The 16,480-nt window shown below is 47.5% G+C and overlaps 1 protein-coding gene across 5 annotated transcripts in view; it reads left to right on the top strand.

Annotated features, from left to right (window-relative positions):
* The window catches only part of fam13a (family with sequence similarity 13 member A), a 256,398-nt gene that overhangs the window by 223,275 nt on the left and 16,643 nt on the right, over positions 1-16,480 (top strand). For all 5 annotated transcript variants that reach the window (XM_068045839.1, XM_068045833.1, XM_068045834.1 and 2 more), the window contains 7 exons: positions 6,225-6,375; positions 7,303-7,516; positions 9,401-9,539; positions 10,710-10,791; positions 11,865-12,097; positions 13,598-13,681; positions 15,063-15,158. In XM_068045839.1, coding sequence (XP_067901940.1) covers positions 6,225-6,375; positions 7,303-7,516; positions 9,401-9,539; positions 10,710-10,791; positions 11,865-12,097; positions 13,598-13,681; positions 15,063-15,158 — 999 coding nt within the window. The remainder of the gene's footprint in view (positions 1-6,224; positions 6,376-7,302; positions 7,517-9,400; positions 9,540-10,709; positions 10,792-11,864; positions 12,098-13,597; positions 13,682-15,062; positions 15,159-16,480) is intronic.

The following is a 16,480-nucleotide window of genomic DNA, read 5'->3' as shown; positions in this document are numbered from 1 at the left end:
CTCAACCAACATCAATAAAACAGATTATCTGGTCAGTAACTCATTGTTTGTGGAGGCTTGCTGTGCGCAAATTGGCTGCTGCGTTTCCTACGTTACATCAGTGACTAAACTTCAAAAAAAACTTCATTGGCTGTAAAGCACCTTGGGACTTCCTGAAATCGTGGAAGTTGCTATATAAATGCAAGTTGTTTGCTTCATTCAATGGATGATTCAGTTCTCTTGCCTGGATCGACTATAGGTGCATTTTATTGATGACGGGTAAAAATCAGCAGTGGGGGGGGGGTGGGGTAGGAACTGGATACGCGGGGTGGCACAACACAAGCAGTCGTGAATCGGCAACATGTCTTATTGCAAGCCTGATTTTCTTCTTTTTTTATTGGCTTCTATGGGGTGTAACAGCTGCCAATCTGCTGTTGCCTGTTCTACACGACCACCTGTTACCAATTTCACCCTCCCCTAGAATATGCCACTGGGCAGGTTATTAATTATTGATGACGTGACCAATTTTCGAGGCAGTTGAATTGGCATCTTGTGTTTGTCCATGAGAGAAGTTGCATTGTAACCCCTCAGGGCAGATTAGCGTGCTGATAAAATCCTCAAGAATTTACTACACATGTACAGACTCGGAGCTATAGGATTTATTGGTGCAGCTTTGAGCATTGCGGGTCCCCTTCAATGTCCAATCGTGAGCGGAGGCAACTCTTGAAAGAAGCAGGAGAAAGCAAGCAATCAGCTGCAGATGTTGACATTCTGGGGAAAAAAATCCAAGTGATGGAAACACTCAGCAGCTCATAAGAACATAGGAAATAGGAGCAGGAGTAGGCCATTTGGCCCTTCAAGCCTGCTTTGCCCTTCAGCATGATCATGGCTGATCTTCTACATCAACTCCACCTTCCCGCTCTATCCCCATAGTATCTAAAAATCTATCTTGAATATACTCAACGACTGACTATCTGCAGCCCTTTGGGGCATAGAATTCCAATGGGTTAGGGAGCATCGGCAGAGAGAGCAGGTGGGTTAAAGTTTCATGTGTGGACCCTGTTAAAATGTCATTACGCCACCCAAAAGAGTGGGCTGGTGGCGGAGTTGGGGGAAGGGGGTGGTGCGCAAAATGGAGTGGGAGGCTGGGGGGCCGTTCCCGAGCCGCTTCCACCTCCATTGGCAATTTACATGCGGCGGTGGTGAGAAACAGCCCCAGGCCAATCAAGGTCCTTAAGTGGCCAATTAACAGCCTCCACCACGGGGATTTTACGGTTGGCCGGCAGGCGGCTGACACCTCAGAAAAGACGCCTGATAAAAGTAGGCGGCCCAGGAGTGTGGGGGGAGCCTCCTTATTGGGCACCCTGTGCCCCACGGAGGTCTACGCCCCGAAGCTCCAATGCCCAACACGACCGCCCCCCCCCCCCCCCCCCAACCGATCCCCGCTTGCCTCGCTGGGGCCCAACCGATTGCGCCCAGCGAGGCTCCAAAAACCTACCTCTTTTCCGGTGCCCTCTGTCATCTTCATTCTTCAGCTGGGTTGCTGTCCCAGCACTGGCCACCGCTCCCAGTGACGCTGCTGAAGCTCAGCTGTCAGCCTGCAGATTGGCCAGCCGCTCCATTCAGCGGGATTTCCTGCCTCGATGAGGTGGAAGTCCCGCCCATTCTGGCCTGGATCCCCAGGCCCGACGGAGGCAGGATCGCCACTGACTTTTCAGCCAGTGGACAGCTCCTCCCTGCCCACCATAAAATCCAGTTCCGTATCTCTATTGAACAGTAATCATATGTTGAATGATTGTCCCTCCCTGTTCTCTTCTGAAAGCACTGAATCATGGTGAGTATAGCAGTAAGAGCACTGGTGAATTAGATCATTGGTAGCACTCACTGCCTCTGAGTCAGAAGGTTTAAGCTTAGTCTGAAATATACTTTCTCCCCTTTCTTTCCCAAGTGACCCGTTTTGCACGTTGGCCTCGACTGAACTGCCTGTTTAATTTTGAGGGTATCTTTGTAGCTTTGACTGTAACCTCTTTACATTAGAGCTGATGGTTTGGGAATGGGCAGATCCCAACAGCGGATTATTTCAGCTGCACCAGAGCGGTGCCCCGAGTGACAGGCTCTGGCACGAAATAAATGGAAGTCCTTCAAAAACAACACAGTTAAATAAACAGAACCATAACTTGAGGACCATTTTCCCGAAGACTGAAAGATATCTTCATGGGGTGGGGGTGGGGGGAAGCAAGATTCCCGCTTTATAAATGCAAGCCGTACAAACATACGGATTAGCAGCAGGACTAGGCCACTCGGCCCCTCGAGCCTGCTCCGCCATTCAGTAAGTTCATGGCTGAACTGATTTCTCCACATTACCACCTACCCCCAATAACCCTTCACCCTTTTTCTTATCAAGAAGCTGTCTACCTCTGCCTTAAACATCATCATCTCCCTTTTTTATTGCTGAAGGAACCTGTTGGAAACTTCCCAAACCGACTCCCTCAAGCAGGAGAAATTCAGTTGGCTGACCACAAGTTTTGTAACAGCTCTTTACGCAGCTGCTCTTCCCCCTCCCCTCCCCATGTATTTACTTTGCAACTTGTGTTAATTTTGGTCTGAATAATTCAGATACAGTGGATCCCAGAGTCTTGTGTTTGTTAACACGTTTAATTAAAAATAGTCCACAAACTTTATGATGAACAAATACACCAGCACTGGGTTTTTTCAGAAATTTAGACTAAGGGCTGGATTTTAAGGAGCCCTCGACATCGGGATCCGTGGTGGGGGGGGAGTGGCCTGAAGATGGCCCTGGATGAGGCCCGCCACAGACCTCGACGCCAGCAGGGCACACCCCGATATTACCGGCAGCGGCGGCGAGGTCTCTTTGGTGGCCTCCCTGCTGCTTAGCGACGGGACCACAATTTAAATATTTAAATAAATTATAATACCTGAATTAATTAATCTCACATCGCCTCCTGATATCGCGCCGTGAACTTCAGCCCTGCGGCCTGCACTACCGCGCCTTCAGATCCCCGTCGGGGGAAACGAGGTGGAACACTTGTGGGGAGTTGGGGGGAGGCAAGTTTATCAGTGGTGGGGGGGTGGAGGAGGGGGGGAACGGGATCGAATTAGCCTCATGGGGGTGTGGAGGATGATGGGAAGGGTTGTAGGTGAAAGTTTGCGCAGTTTTGGGGGGAAAGGTCAAATGGTAAAGGTAAGTATTTTGGCGGGGGGGGAAGGCAAATAATTAATTTAATTGTTTTGCGGGGGGGGCAAGAGGGGCAAATGAGATGTATTTATTTATATCAATTCCATTTACCTTCAATTATTTAGATTTCCTGGTCGGACTGACAGCCCTTTAAAAGTGGCATCAGTGCCTCCGCACAGGCAGCTGACGTCATTTCTGGGGACGGACAGCCCGCCTCCTCCACGTGTTCGGGGGCGGGGCGGGTGGTGGTGGGGGTGGTGGTGCGGCCCATGCCAGCTATTTAACTGAACTGCCATGGCTTGGAATTGCAACGGCGCTTTGGAGTGCAGCCTTCGCGGGCTGGCTGCCATTCTTTTCGACTTATAAAATTCAGCCCTGTTTGGCTTTAAAAGTTGTGCCACTTGCTGCGAGTACTTAAATTTCAATTGAGTTTAATCTGATGAAGTAGGTACACTAACATTTTGATTGCGGAAGCTAATTATCAACAGCAGCTCATGATCTCCAGACTACTTTGTGATTTGTCAAAGTAATCCTTTTATGCCGGTTACACTGCAGCTTTTATATTGACACAATGCAGTAGTGTAGTGGTCATGTTGCTGGACAAGTAACCTCGTGTTCATATCCTACTGTTGCAGTTTGAGATTTTGAATTTAGCTTTTAAAAATCTGGAAATAAAAAGTTAGATTCCGTAAAGGTGACCATGCAGCAGTCGGATTATTATTTAAAAATTGACTGCTTCACTAATGTCCTTTAGGGAAGGAAACCTGCTGAGCTGGCCTGTATGTGACTCTAGTCCCACACCAGCGTGGCTGACTCTTGACTGTTGTTCAGGCAATAAAGGATGCGCAGTAAACGACGGCCTTGCCAGCAACGGCCGCATCATGAGAATGAATAAATAAAACGTTCCTGCATTGTTTGAAGAATGAAATCTGAGCACATTCTGAATCTTGGCAACTTTGCAGAGCGAGGGGTCGGGTTTTCCTTATCCAGCCCCTTTATAGTTTAGAGTAAGAACTCTCCCTGACCACCGTGACCCCAGCCTAGTTTCTTAGATTTGGGGTCTTCACGTATTTTGAGGTGAAGTCCGAGCGAGTTTCCCACTAGCAGATTCTGGGAAGATGCAAGTAGTGGTGCCATGGGAATGGTGTAGCATGGGAAGAGGCCCGAAGAAAACTTAAAGGGGCCATAAAGACCCAAAGGAAAGAGGTGCATTGATGTAGTGCCTGTCACGACTTCAGGAAGTAAGAGCATAATTAATAGGAGCAGGAGTAGGCCATTCAGTAAGATAATGTCTGATATTCTACATCAACTCCCATTTTCCTGTCCTATCCCCATTTCCCTGTCCTATCCCCATTTCCCTTGATCCCCTGAGTGCCCAAAAATCTGTCGATTTCAATCTTGAATATATTCATGAACTGAGCATCCACAGCCCTCTGGGGTAGAGTATTTAAAGATCCACAACTCTGAGTGAAGAAGTTTCCTCTCATCTCACTCCTAAATGGCCGACCCCTTATTTAGAGACTATTCCCCCTTGTTCTAGCCTCTCCAGCCTTTCAGCATCTACCCTGGCAAGCCCTCTAAGAATTTTCTACATTCCAATGAAATCTCCTATCATTCTTCTAAACTCCAGAGTATAGGCCCATTCGGCTCAATCTCCCCTCCTAGGACAGCCCTCTCATCCCAGGAACAATCTTGTGAATCTTTGTTACACTGCCTCAAAGTATATTCTTCCTTGGGGAAGGAGACCAAAACTGTACACAGATGTGGCCCCTAAAATCCTATATAATTTCAGCAAGACTTCCTCCCTCTTATTACTCTAGCTGCCTTGCAATAAAGGCTAAAAAAAAAATTTCATTCCTAATGGCTTTATGTACCTGCATGTTAACTTTCTGTGCTTCGTGCATCAGAACATCCAAATCTTGCTGAATATTATCTAAAGGCGCTATATAAGTGCAAGTTGTTGTTCTCGGGGTGCTAATTGGGGTCTGACTTATTCTTCCCCAAGTTGCATTTTCCCCACTTAGCCCAGTGAAGCTAGTGGTTGCAAGATATTTTGAGAAGACAAATAAAATTATGGATTACCATCAATTTGTATTTATTGAGTGTGATATATCACAGGGGTTGGCACTAAACTATTTATCTTTGTGAAATATGACTAACTGAAGGCAAGTCAGAGTCACTGGGGCCTTTTTATTTTATATAAACGATTAATCGGCCAGCAGCTCAATGAGGCTGCTAGCTTCAGATGCAGCTGACTGTTCCTGCCCATGTACTGGCTGCTTGCCAGCACACAGAGTCCCACAGCACCAGACCGTTCTTTTGTTTAAAGGTGCCTGCAAGTCACGTATTGCCTGTGCTATGAGCATTAGCTGCTGTACAGAGCCCACGTTGCTGATCTATAAATAGAGCTCCACGCCCAGCCTGGCTTATCCCCCCTCATCCAGCAGCAGCACAGGAAGTTGCCCAATGTGCAGAGAGTATTGCAGGCATTAATCATTCTCTGTGTGTGTGTGTGTGCATGTGCATGTCTGCTTACATGTACACATGCTCAGTCAACAGTGGTTGCCTCCCTTAAATCTTACTGTTTCTATTTCTTTTAATGCTTTGCAAATCTGACAGCTGAGGGAGCTTTCCAGTCCAGCTGCGTGTAAATGTTAAACGCTGCACAGTTTTTGCTGAGGAAGCCACTCCCCAGCAGGAGAGGCGACTCCAAGGAGCAGAGTGGCTTCTCTTGGCAAGTACTGTTAGATGTAAACAAGCTGGAGGGTAGCTGGTGGGGGCGGGGTGGAGGGGTGGAGAAAAGCTGCCTGTCACTTTAAAGACAGGATCATCAGCAAGGCAGAAGGGCTGTCTCCACGTCTCTCAGTCCATCGGTTAATCACAGTGGGAGGGTCAAGGAGCCGTTTATAAGGGGAATTTTTTTTTTGTGTGTGTGTGTTTTGAACTTGAGCGAGCTGAAAGGAGTTTCTGCATTCCCTCCTTGTTTGTCTCCAGAATTAATCTACTGCCTTCTTATTGACTGATTTATTCATTTAATTTTGGATTGCAGAATTCAGCCATGAAAATCCAGGAATCTCCAAGTCAAAACGACATGGCCAAAGCACCAAGGACTCCTGAAGCAGCCACATCAGAGGCGGGTGCATCCCTGGAGATCCCTCGCCTGGATCTGACTGGCCTGTCTGAAGGCAAGGAATGGGGAGGTAATCTGTCACTATGTGGTTCCAAGCCATGCACAAAATGGTCTTTTTACACCTATGTCCAGGCAGTTTGTGATATCATTCAATTAAATACTTCCGAGAAGTAACAACGCCTATTATTATTATTGAAATTTATTTTGCTACTTTAATCTGGCTGAAAACTCTAATATTAGTTTCTGATTATTTCTGGGTGTCCAGTAAGCTAGTGGGCAATCTGAATCCAGACTTATGTAATTCAAAGAATTGTGAGAATGAAGCATTTTTGATGGTGAGAGGTTTGCTTAACACAAGAGAAAATCTGGAGTTACGGAGCACCCTAGCCTGAATTGGTGAAACTGTAGCCTCAATATTTGCATTTTTTAAATATTAATTTCTGCGCAAAATATGTTGTCATTTTGATAGCCATGTCAGAGGCTATCTTCTGTAAAATGGAATGGATTCTGGATTGAATCGTGGATCTCCTACTTTCCAGGGTTTGTCTTTGAGATTTCCAGTGCTGGAGTTTAATTTCAGTCTCTGGCTTCAGTATACTGCTTGAATAATTATAAATATTTAGCACAGGCACACAGATAAACACACATATACATACATACAGATAAGCACATACATAGATAAACAGACACATATTAATGCATGCACACAAATACACACACAGATAAACACACACACAGAAGAAACAGATAAACATACATATGCATGCAGACACAAAAAAAAGATACATATGGAGGGGGCGGGGGAGGTGGAGATTAACCAATGCAATTCACTCGTCATCCAGCCCAGGGTTGAAGCCCCAAGGTGACCAGCCCTGTATGAAATGTCTGGGACTTTGATGTCTCGTTGCGGTTTGCAAGACAGAAAACGGTAACCGTGGGGTTTCAGCGGTGAAAGCGAAAGCTTTAACCCCCTGGCTGGTTGTTGTTGTTGTTGCAGAACCGGTTCCAGCGGCCCCAGTGTGGCAAAGTCCAGATGCAGAGTCCGGGGAAGCTCATGTGTCGCCACAGGCCGGCCGACTGATCAGCCAGCTGCTTGAGGAAGACTCCGACCCCATGTTGTCTCCTCGTTTCTACGCCTATGGTCAGAGCCAGCTGTTCCTCAATGATACTGAAGTGCCCCCGTCGCCCCCTAATTCCCATTCCTTCATGAGGTGAGTGTGGGGGAGGGGTTTGGTTTCATAGACCACCTTCAAGCCTGTGACATGTTAGCTTGTGTCTTTTTTTTTTGTTGTAAACTTTAAAATCTCAATATTTCATTACAAACTTCGAAACAAGGGGATCAGTTTTAACCTGCCAATGTTTGGGCTGAAGAGGTAACTGGTCTTAAAATGGCTGCCTCACCGCCCGTCAAACCTGGCAATCAGCCCACTGCGACTGTCGCCAACGGACCCACCGTTTTTGCAGCCTTTTGCAGTGGTACGGCCCTCTTTAATCTGCAAATCAGGGTCGCATGACGTGGAGAGAAACCCGATTGCCATTTTAGGACAGAACTAGTTGGTTCAAAGCTCAGCGAGGACGAGGGCACAGTTGGTAATTCCTGCAGTGAAAAGGCTGCTTCGGGGAGTCCAGCGGGAACGGCTCCTGCAGAACCCACTGGGGTCAGCTTTGAAAAGCTAACGCTGGCCCAATTGTGGTCAATGGAGCAGAGCCCTGTGTAACCAATTCTGTCTGTGTGTATGGAGTATCACCACACTTCAAGCTGGCTCAGGGATAGGTTTCGCAGTTTCAGGAGTCTTGCCGCTAGAACACCAGCAGAGTCGAGGTGACTGTCTGTCTTTGACACGATGGCAGAGAGTCATCTTAACGCAGAATTGAAAGCGCAAAACACGCCATTCTTCCCAACAAGTCTTTGCCAGTGTTCATGCTCCTCCGTATGAGCCTCCTCCCACCTTACTTTATCTAATCCTATCAACATATCCCATTCTTTTCTCCCTCATGCACTCATCTAAGCATCCCCTTAAGTGTATCTGTTATTCACCTCTATCGGGTCACCCCTCAATCTTTTTTTTAGGGAGAAGAGCCCAGCCTATTCAGCAATTGCTGACGTTTATAACCTCTCAGTCTGCTGGTTTAGTTTTCAGCAGTGAGTGATCTTTCATATTTTTTCTCAGGGATAGTTTTAACGCATCCAGCTCAGATTGGGTTCCTCAATACAGATCAGGGATTAAACATAGAACCTTCTCCGTAGTTGAGGCCTTAACCCACAGAGTTGAGCTTCTGATTGCTTTCTTAAATCACAAATCACCGCATAAACATCGTACCATATCTTAAATCTGTGTCCTCTGGTTACCAACCCTCCTGCCAATGGAAACCGTTTCGCCCCATCTACTCCATCAAAACCCTTCATAATTTTCCACATCTTTGATTAAATCGCCTTGTGACATCCTTTGCTGTAAGGAGAACAACCCCAGCTTCTCTAGTCTGTCCAACGTGAAGTCACTCATCCTTAGTATCATTCTGGTAAATCTCCTCCACACCCTCTCCAAGACACTTTGTAGGACCTGTTTGTGGAGCAAATTACACAGGGCTGGTAATATTGAGTAATATTTCTTGTCTCTATCTCAAGGAGAGACATTTCAATGTCGCACTATTTTTACTACAATATAAAAACAAACTGTTCTAATATAATTGGGGAAAGACCCAGAGGGGAGATGAGGAGAATTTATTAGCACAGCAAGTTGGTCTGGAAAGCACTGGAAGCAGATTCCAGATTAACTTTCAAAATCAAATTGGTTAAATACTTTAAAAGGAAAGAAAGTGCAGTGTTTTGGGGAAAGAAAAGGAGTTTGGGATTAATTGGATAGCTCCCTCAAGGTGCCAGCACAGGCACAATGGGCCAAAAGGCCTCCTTCTGTGCTATAAATCTCCATTATTCCCCACTGTGATGGGCACTGATGAATACACATCAGAAAAATGTTCAGTGACAACTGGTGCAGCGTTTATGTTTTGCGGCAGAATGTAATTTATTCGATGGCTGGCTTAAATTACCTGCGGCGCATTTTAACGTAACCAGACTCTTGTTCTGGCATTGGCAGACGTCGGAGCTCGTCCCTGGGTTCCTATGACGATGAGAGGGAGGAGCTGACTCCAGCACAAATGACCCGGAGAATCCAGAACTTGAAGAAGAAGATCAGGAGGTTCGAGGAGAAATTCGAGGAAGAAAGGAGATACCGCGTAAGTCTGGTTAAAAAAATACAGCGGGTAGGGAACGATGGAAGCTTTGTTGTGGGGTTTCATATGGCACCTGTCACGACCTTTCAGGAGATCACAAAGCACTTTACAGCCAATTAAATGCTTCTAAAGTGCAGCCCCTGTTGTACTGTAGGGTGCGCAAGGCAGCCCGTGGAGTGTCGTGTTGACATTACCAAAAACACAGACTCACTGTGCCTCTTGGCATTTATCTTAGTGAGTGAGGTGACACATTCCAACAATGACACACCATCAATTCTAAGAAGTGAGGGTAGCTTTACCAGACCTGGTTGTGTTAAGAGGGCCACTCTTAACCCTTTCACTACAGGATTCACGTCAACCTCAGGCTGCTTTGAGGGGCAGACATAACCCACATCACAAGCCCATATTAAAAATAAGGAGCTAACATTATATTCTACTCATCAAAAAAACGAAATGAGTTGACATGACCCAAGCTGGAAGCTTCCATAGCTGCAATGGGAGCGGAATACAAAAATGGTCGCCTCATCTTGGGCACGATGTAGCATTGCCAGCATTGGTCAGCGTGGACGCGGTGGGCCGAAGGGCCTGTTTCTATGCTGTACGACTCTATGACTCTACTGGAACCTACAGGAATGAAAGAGTAATCTCCGGGAGAAAAATTAGAGGGACATTTTTTTTTTAAACTTCATTTTGTTTGAACACATTTTGTTAGTTATGATGATATTGAAGGTCAGGTGAGGTGGAAAGGCTGTTTGATTGGGCGGGGCCGTTGGAGGTGAGAGGTCATGTCACTTGAGCCAGAGTTGATGATCTTAGCACCTACGCTATTTCTTCATTGAGTCTAGACACTAAGCAGCTGTAAGAGGGACACTGAAAAGTGGTCAAGAGCTGCTGCCCCTCACCCACAATTCCATCTAACAGTTGAGGTTCTGCCTCAATTGGTTCCTTGATTGAGGTCAACAGGTTCAGCTCAGGCTGTTGGACCTACTGTTTTGACAGGGCCCACTCAGCCTGCCCACTGGCATCATGTACAGCTGCCATTTTTAATTCATGTTGCAGAATCCAGGCTGATGGAGGAAAGACGTTTCTTTTTGTTGTCTCCTTGTTTCTTCTTGTGATGCTCCCCGCCCCAGTGTTTTCTAACCAGGGATGATTATTGTTTTCTCTCCTCAGCCTTCGCACAGTGACAAAGCCACAAACCCAGAAGTGCTGAAATGGATGAACGAACTCTCAAAACTTCGCAAGCAACTGAAAGGTAGCTTTGTGGCCTTTTCGTCTTGGATTTGCCCACGTAATCCTCTCCCCCTCTCCATCTCTCTCTCTCCTAATTCAAGATGCTCCTTAAAACTGACCTCTTTGGCCAAGACCTGTTCCAGAGTCTCCTTCTGTGGCTTGGTGTCAATTTTTTGTTTGTTTACGCTCCCGTGAAGCGCTTGGGAATGTTTTCCTGCATCGGAGGCGATACATAAATGTAAGCTGCATTTTTGCTGGTAGAGGGTGATTATTGGAACATGTCTTAACCAATGGCGCATGCTATCCTGGCACAATTTCTCTAATTCTCTCTGTAGTGCCAACAGTCCCCCCAGGGGGTCAAGTCCAAGAGATGTTTGTCCTGGTTAGCGTTATAGCCTCTTAAAGAGCCTAATACAGAGACCACCAAACGTTGTTGATTCATACCCCATGATCTCAGCAGGCTCACCCTCCTCTCTGTCTCTTTCGCTAAAATCTGAATGGGCAGCACAGTGGTGCAGTGGTTAGCACCGCAGCCTCACAGCTCCAGCGACTGGGCTTCAGTTTTGGGTACTGCCTGTGTGGAGTTTGCAAGTGCTCCCTGTGATTGCGTGGGTTTCCACCGGGTGCTCTGGATTCCTCCCACAGCCAAAGACTTGCAGGTTTATAGGTAAATTGGCCATTGTAAATTGCCCCTAGTGTAGGAAGGTGGTAGGAGAATGGCAGGGATGTGATATGGAATTAATGTAGGATTAGTATAAATGGGTGGTTGTTGGTCAGCACAGACTCAGTGGGCCGAAGGGCCTGTTTCAGTGCTGTATCTCTCTATGACAACAAACGTCCTGCTTTGCTGTTTATTGGGCTTTCAGTCATCGAAAAGGAAATGCTTTTTAACATGTTAAATTATTAGACTCAATCGTTAGTTTGGCAGCCTCCCACGAGATGTCATTAACATCCAAAAAAAAAGCAGGAGACTTCTTCTGTTATTTAAGGTGGCTTCAAAACTAAAACAGTTAAAAGTTTCTGCAGAACATTAGCTGAAAGGGATCATTTTCCCCTTTTTAATCTTTTTTTTTTCTCTCTATGCGCTTGCGACAGACACAAAGCTGAAGGTCTCCGAGGAAGGTGTTGTCCCCCAGATGAGGCAGCGCAGCAACACCCTCCCGAAAAGCTTCGGCTCGCGCCTCGAAAAGGGGCCAGAAAAGGAGCAGGAGAAGAAGCAGGAGGTGACGGAGAAGGCACAGAAACCAGCGGTGGATGTGACGCTCGACATCATTCTGACGAAACTGCAAGAAAAGCGAGCGGAGGTGGCCCGCCCTGAGGATATAAAGGTAACCAAGAGCTCGACAGCCCTGTGCTGCCTTGATGTCAGCTGTGGCTCAGTGGCTAACTCTGTCCCCCTCTGAGTCAGAAGGAGGGGGGTCATATCCCAATCCAGAGACTTGAGCACATAATTCAGGCTGGCACCCCCAGTACAACACTGAGGGAGTTCTGTGATTTCCAGCAGTTATCAGGCTCACCCGGTCAGAGCACTCAATGGTAACTTCGGGCCAGTGGAGCGATTAGCGAGATATTTGGCTGGAATTTATACTTGCGCCAGCAGACGAGAACTGTGCCAGTCCACCCGCATGGGCTGCCTTTATATTAAACACACACGATATTGAATAGCCAGGGCAGGCCACCACTCCACTCCCCCCGCCCCCTGCCTACCGAGGACATGGAGGAGGCGGGCTGTCTGTCTCCGGCAATGGTGTCAGCCGCTTTTATGCAGACGCTGATGCCATTTTTAAAGGGCTTTGAGCCCTTTATTTCATTTAAATATTCAAAGCTAGATTGATTTAAAAAAATTAAATAAATTGATCTTGACCCTGTCCCATCGCCCCCCCCCCCAATAACCATAGAATTAATTCATTGCCCTTTCCTCTCCCGCACCCCCCTCCTCCACAAAACACTTACCTAGTGCACATGACCTCCAAACTTTGCACTTTAACCCTTCCCACCATCCCCTACACCAATGGGATGAGTTTGACCCTGCTCCCCACACCGCCCCCCACCACTGAAAAATGTACCTGCTCCTCCCTCCACCTGCCCGTGTTCCACCTCGGGTCCCTGGGTGGGGGATCTGAAGACGCGAGTGCCGGCCACCGGCACCAATATCGCACCGGGACAGACGGCGGGAGCGCGATGGTAATTACGTCATTTACTTACATTAATTTACATACTTAAATTGGGTTCCTGTCGCCGAGCGGCGGGGGGGGCCGCCACGAGGCCTCGCCCCTGCCGGCACTATCGATTCTGGCCTTCCTGGCGTTAAGGACCATGGCGGGCCTCCCCCGGAGGCATTTGACAGCCCTCCCTCCTCCCAACACATCTCCTGACGTCAGTGGGACGGAGGTCTGTAACATTCGCCCCAATGTGTGCAACCTGTTCTCCTTCCAGGTCATTTTGTAGCCATGAGAAAGATCACATGACCACTCCCTGGGCGATCTTGGATCTTGCTGACAAGTCCTATTCTACAATAACAGTCTTGTTCTGCAATCTTGTGGGAACACAGCGGGGGAGGGAGTTGGGTGAAATTGGGCCCCATTGGCAGTGTGAAGCAGGTACCAATAGCAAATCCGCTGCCATTTTACCCCATGGCAAATTTTCTTTTCCCGTTCAGAAGTCAGTGGGGGAAAAAAATCTGCGCGTGGTGTAAAACAGGCACGGCCACTCGCTGACCGTCTTTCGCACAACATCCACCTCTCCCTCGGCACTTCATTTATAGTCAACAGTTGACATCTGTTGTTTCTGTTGTCTCATCACTAAGTTATCTGTCTCCCTCCAAACAGGACATGACTCGAGACGAGATCGCTAGTGAAAAAGTAACCCTGCAGAAGGGCCTCCTGTACTACGAGAGCATACACGGGCGGCCAGTAAGTATTCTCTACATTGAAATTACAACACCGAAACAGGCTTTTCGGTCCATCTGGTCCTTACCGGTGTTTATGCTCCACACAAGCCTCCTCCCACCCTATTTTGTCTCATCCCACCAGCATATCCTTTGATTAATTTCTCCCTCGTCTGCTTATATAGCATCCCCTTGACTACATCTATGCTATTCGCCTCAACCACTCCATGTTGTAGCATGTTCCACCTTCCCAAAGCTCCCTGGAGTAAAGAGGTTTTTCCTGAATTCCCTATTGGATTTATTTGATAACTGTTTTATATTCATGGCAATTTCAGACTCTTTTTCCCCCCCCCCCCCACCCCCCCAGAAGTGGAATCATATTTTCTACATCTAACCTATCAAGCCCGTTATAGGTTTAAAGACCTCCATCAGAACACCCATCTATCGAAAAGAGTTCCAGCTCGTTAGTTAGAATCTCTCAGTCTGGTATCACACTTGTAAAAATCTTTTTTGCACCTTTTCTCGTGCTTTGGCATCATTTTTATACGGTGGAGACCAGAACAGTGCACTATACTCCAAATGTGGTCAAACCAAGGTTCTATACAAGTTTAACATAACTTGCCTGTCATCACATAGTGTAATATGAGCTCTGCAGTGCTGGGGAAAGTGCATAAGATAGAACCTAACTTTGCCTGTCAGTGTCAAACAGAGGACAACCAATCGTCAACTCATTCTACATCTCTTATTTATTAATTTCCGTGGAAGTCGACCGAACTGTGAATCCAGGAGAGCTCTAAAATGGGCTGCAAAATGGCCATTGCCTGTTTTATAATGACACACACAGTCAAGATCCACCCCAGCGGCATGGGGAAACCAGGACATTCTCCCGTTCATCCCCAGGCCTGTACCCAGCCAGACACCACAGCCAAGGAGTGGGAGACGGTGGAGCGAGTAGATGAGGAAGCTCAACCCATGTCCTTGATCACCTCTCAGCCTGGCACAAAGAGACACCTCCTAGAATTAAACTCTGCAGGACCACCGCATGTCGTGAGTCCATTTTGACCAAGCAGTTTATGACATATCATCCAAACCTTTCTGAATGGAGACTCGACCGTTTCCCAAGGATTTCAAACAATGAATCCTCCAAAACCTTCACTCGCTTCTTTTAAAGGTTCTCTGAAACCCTTCCAGAATTCTGTAAGCTCTGTGTGCTTTAAAGCAGAGAGATTGCCAGTATGGCTCCTGACGGGAGCCATTTGATTTATTAAATGCCAAGCTCGCAGGGTGACGAATGCCTCTTGCGTGGCGTTCTATGTGCCATCTTCTGAGTTAGTACGTCTCTCTAGTTCTTGAGGAATGCTGGTGATCTCCAGACTCTGAAACTTGATGCCCTTGCTTACTTACAGGTCACAAAGACTGAGAGACAGATAATGAAGCCGCTGTATGATCGATATCGCCTTGTGAAGCAGATCCTGTCGAGGGCAACCACTATCCCAGTCATTGTAAGTGCAGTGTGCGAGTGTGAGAGAAATTGCGTGGGTTTAAATTGCGAGTCTGGTGTGGGTGTTATGGGATTAGGGTCTGGTATGGAGGGTTATAGGATTAGGGTCTGATGTGGGGGTTACAGGATTTGGGGTCTGGTGTGGGGGTTACAGGATTTGGGGTCTGGTGTGGGGGTTACAGGATTTGGGGTCTGGTATGGGGGGTTATAGGATTTGGGGTCTGGTGTGGGGGTTACAGGATTTGGGGTCTGGTGTGGGGGTTACAGGATTTGGGGTCTGATGTGGGGGTTACAGGGTTGGGGTCTGGTGTGGGGGTTACAGGATTTGGGGTCTGGTGTGGGGGTTACAGGATTTGGGGTCTGATGTGGGGGGTTACAGGATTTGGGGTCTGGTGTGGGGGTTACAGGATTTGGGGTCTGGTGTGGGGGTTACAGGATCTGGGGTCTGGTGTGGGGGTTACAGGGTTGGGGTCTGGTGTGGGGGTTACAGGATTTGGGGTCTGGTGTGGGGGTTACAGGATTTGGGGTCTGGTGTGGGGGTTACAGGATTTGGGATCTGGTGTGGGGGTTACAGGATTTGGGGTCTGATGTGGGGGTTACAGGATTTGGGGTCTGATGTGGGGGTTACAGGGTTGGGGTCTAGTGTGGGGGTTACAGGATTTGGGGTCTGGTGTGGGGGTTACAGGATTTGGGGTCTGATGTGGGGGTTACAGGGTTGGGGTCTGGTGTGGGGGTTACAGGATTTGGGGTCTGGTGTGGGGGTTACAGGATCTGGGGTCTGGTGTGGGGGTTACAGGATCTGGGGTCTGGTGTGGGGGTTACAGGGTTGGGGTCTGGTGTGGGGGTTTTTGATTTATTTTTCAAAACTGAAATTTCAATTTAGGATGGGATCAAAATGCAGTTTGAACCTCGAACAAGGAATTTTACTAAGTTAACAAAGAGCAATTTTTTTAATGCAATTCTTTCTTTGTTGCGGTCATCATTTATAATGCGGTTTTGAGGTGAGCTGATGCAGACACTCTCCTGCCCCATTCTCATGTTTAACTGGGGATCAGCACGGTCCCACCACTTATTCCAAGTTTGTTCCACTGGGCTGGTTTCCCAGTGGAAACCAAACTGGAAAGAACATAACAGGACATCTAAACCCTACATGTGGTGACTGTCCTGTCCCACTGACTTTTACAGAGGCTGCTGTCTCACACTTACTCCTGACCTGTGCTGTCTCTGAGCATACAATGGTGGAATCAGCCTCGACTTGCTCCCAGTCATTCTTTTAATCTGACGTGCCTGGGATAGTGTCTTTGATTCCCAATCTCATCATTT

Source organism: Heterodontus francisci, chromosome 1 (assembly GCF_036365525.1).
Source record: "Heterodontus francisci isolate sHetFra1 chromosome 1, sHetFra1.hap1, whole genome shotgun sequence".
NCBI classification, from domain to species: domain Eukaryota; kingdom Metazoa; phylum Chordata; class Chondrichthyes; order Heterodontiformes; family Heterodontidae; genus Heterodontus; species Heterodontus francisci.
This window is presented reverse-complemented; position numbering and strand designations above follow the sequence as displayed.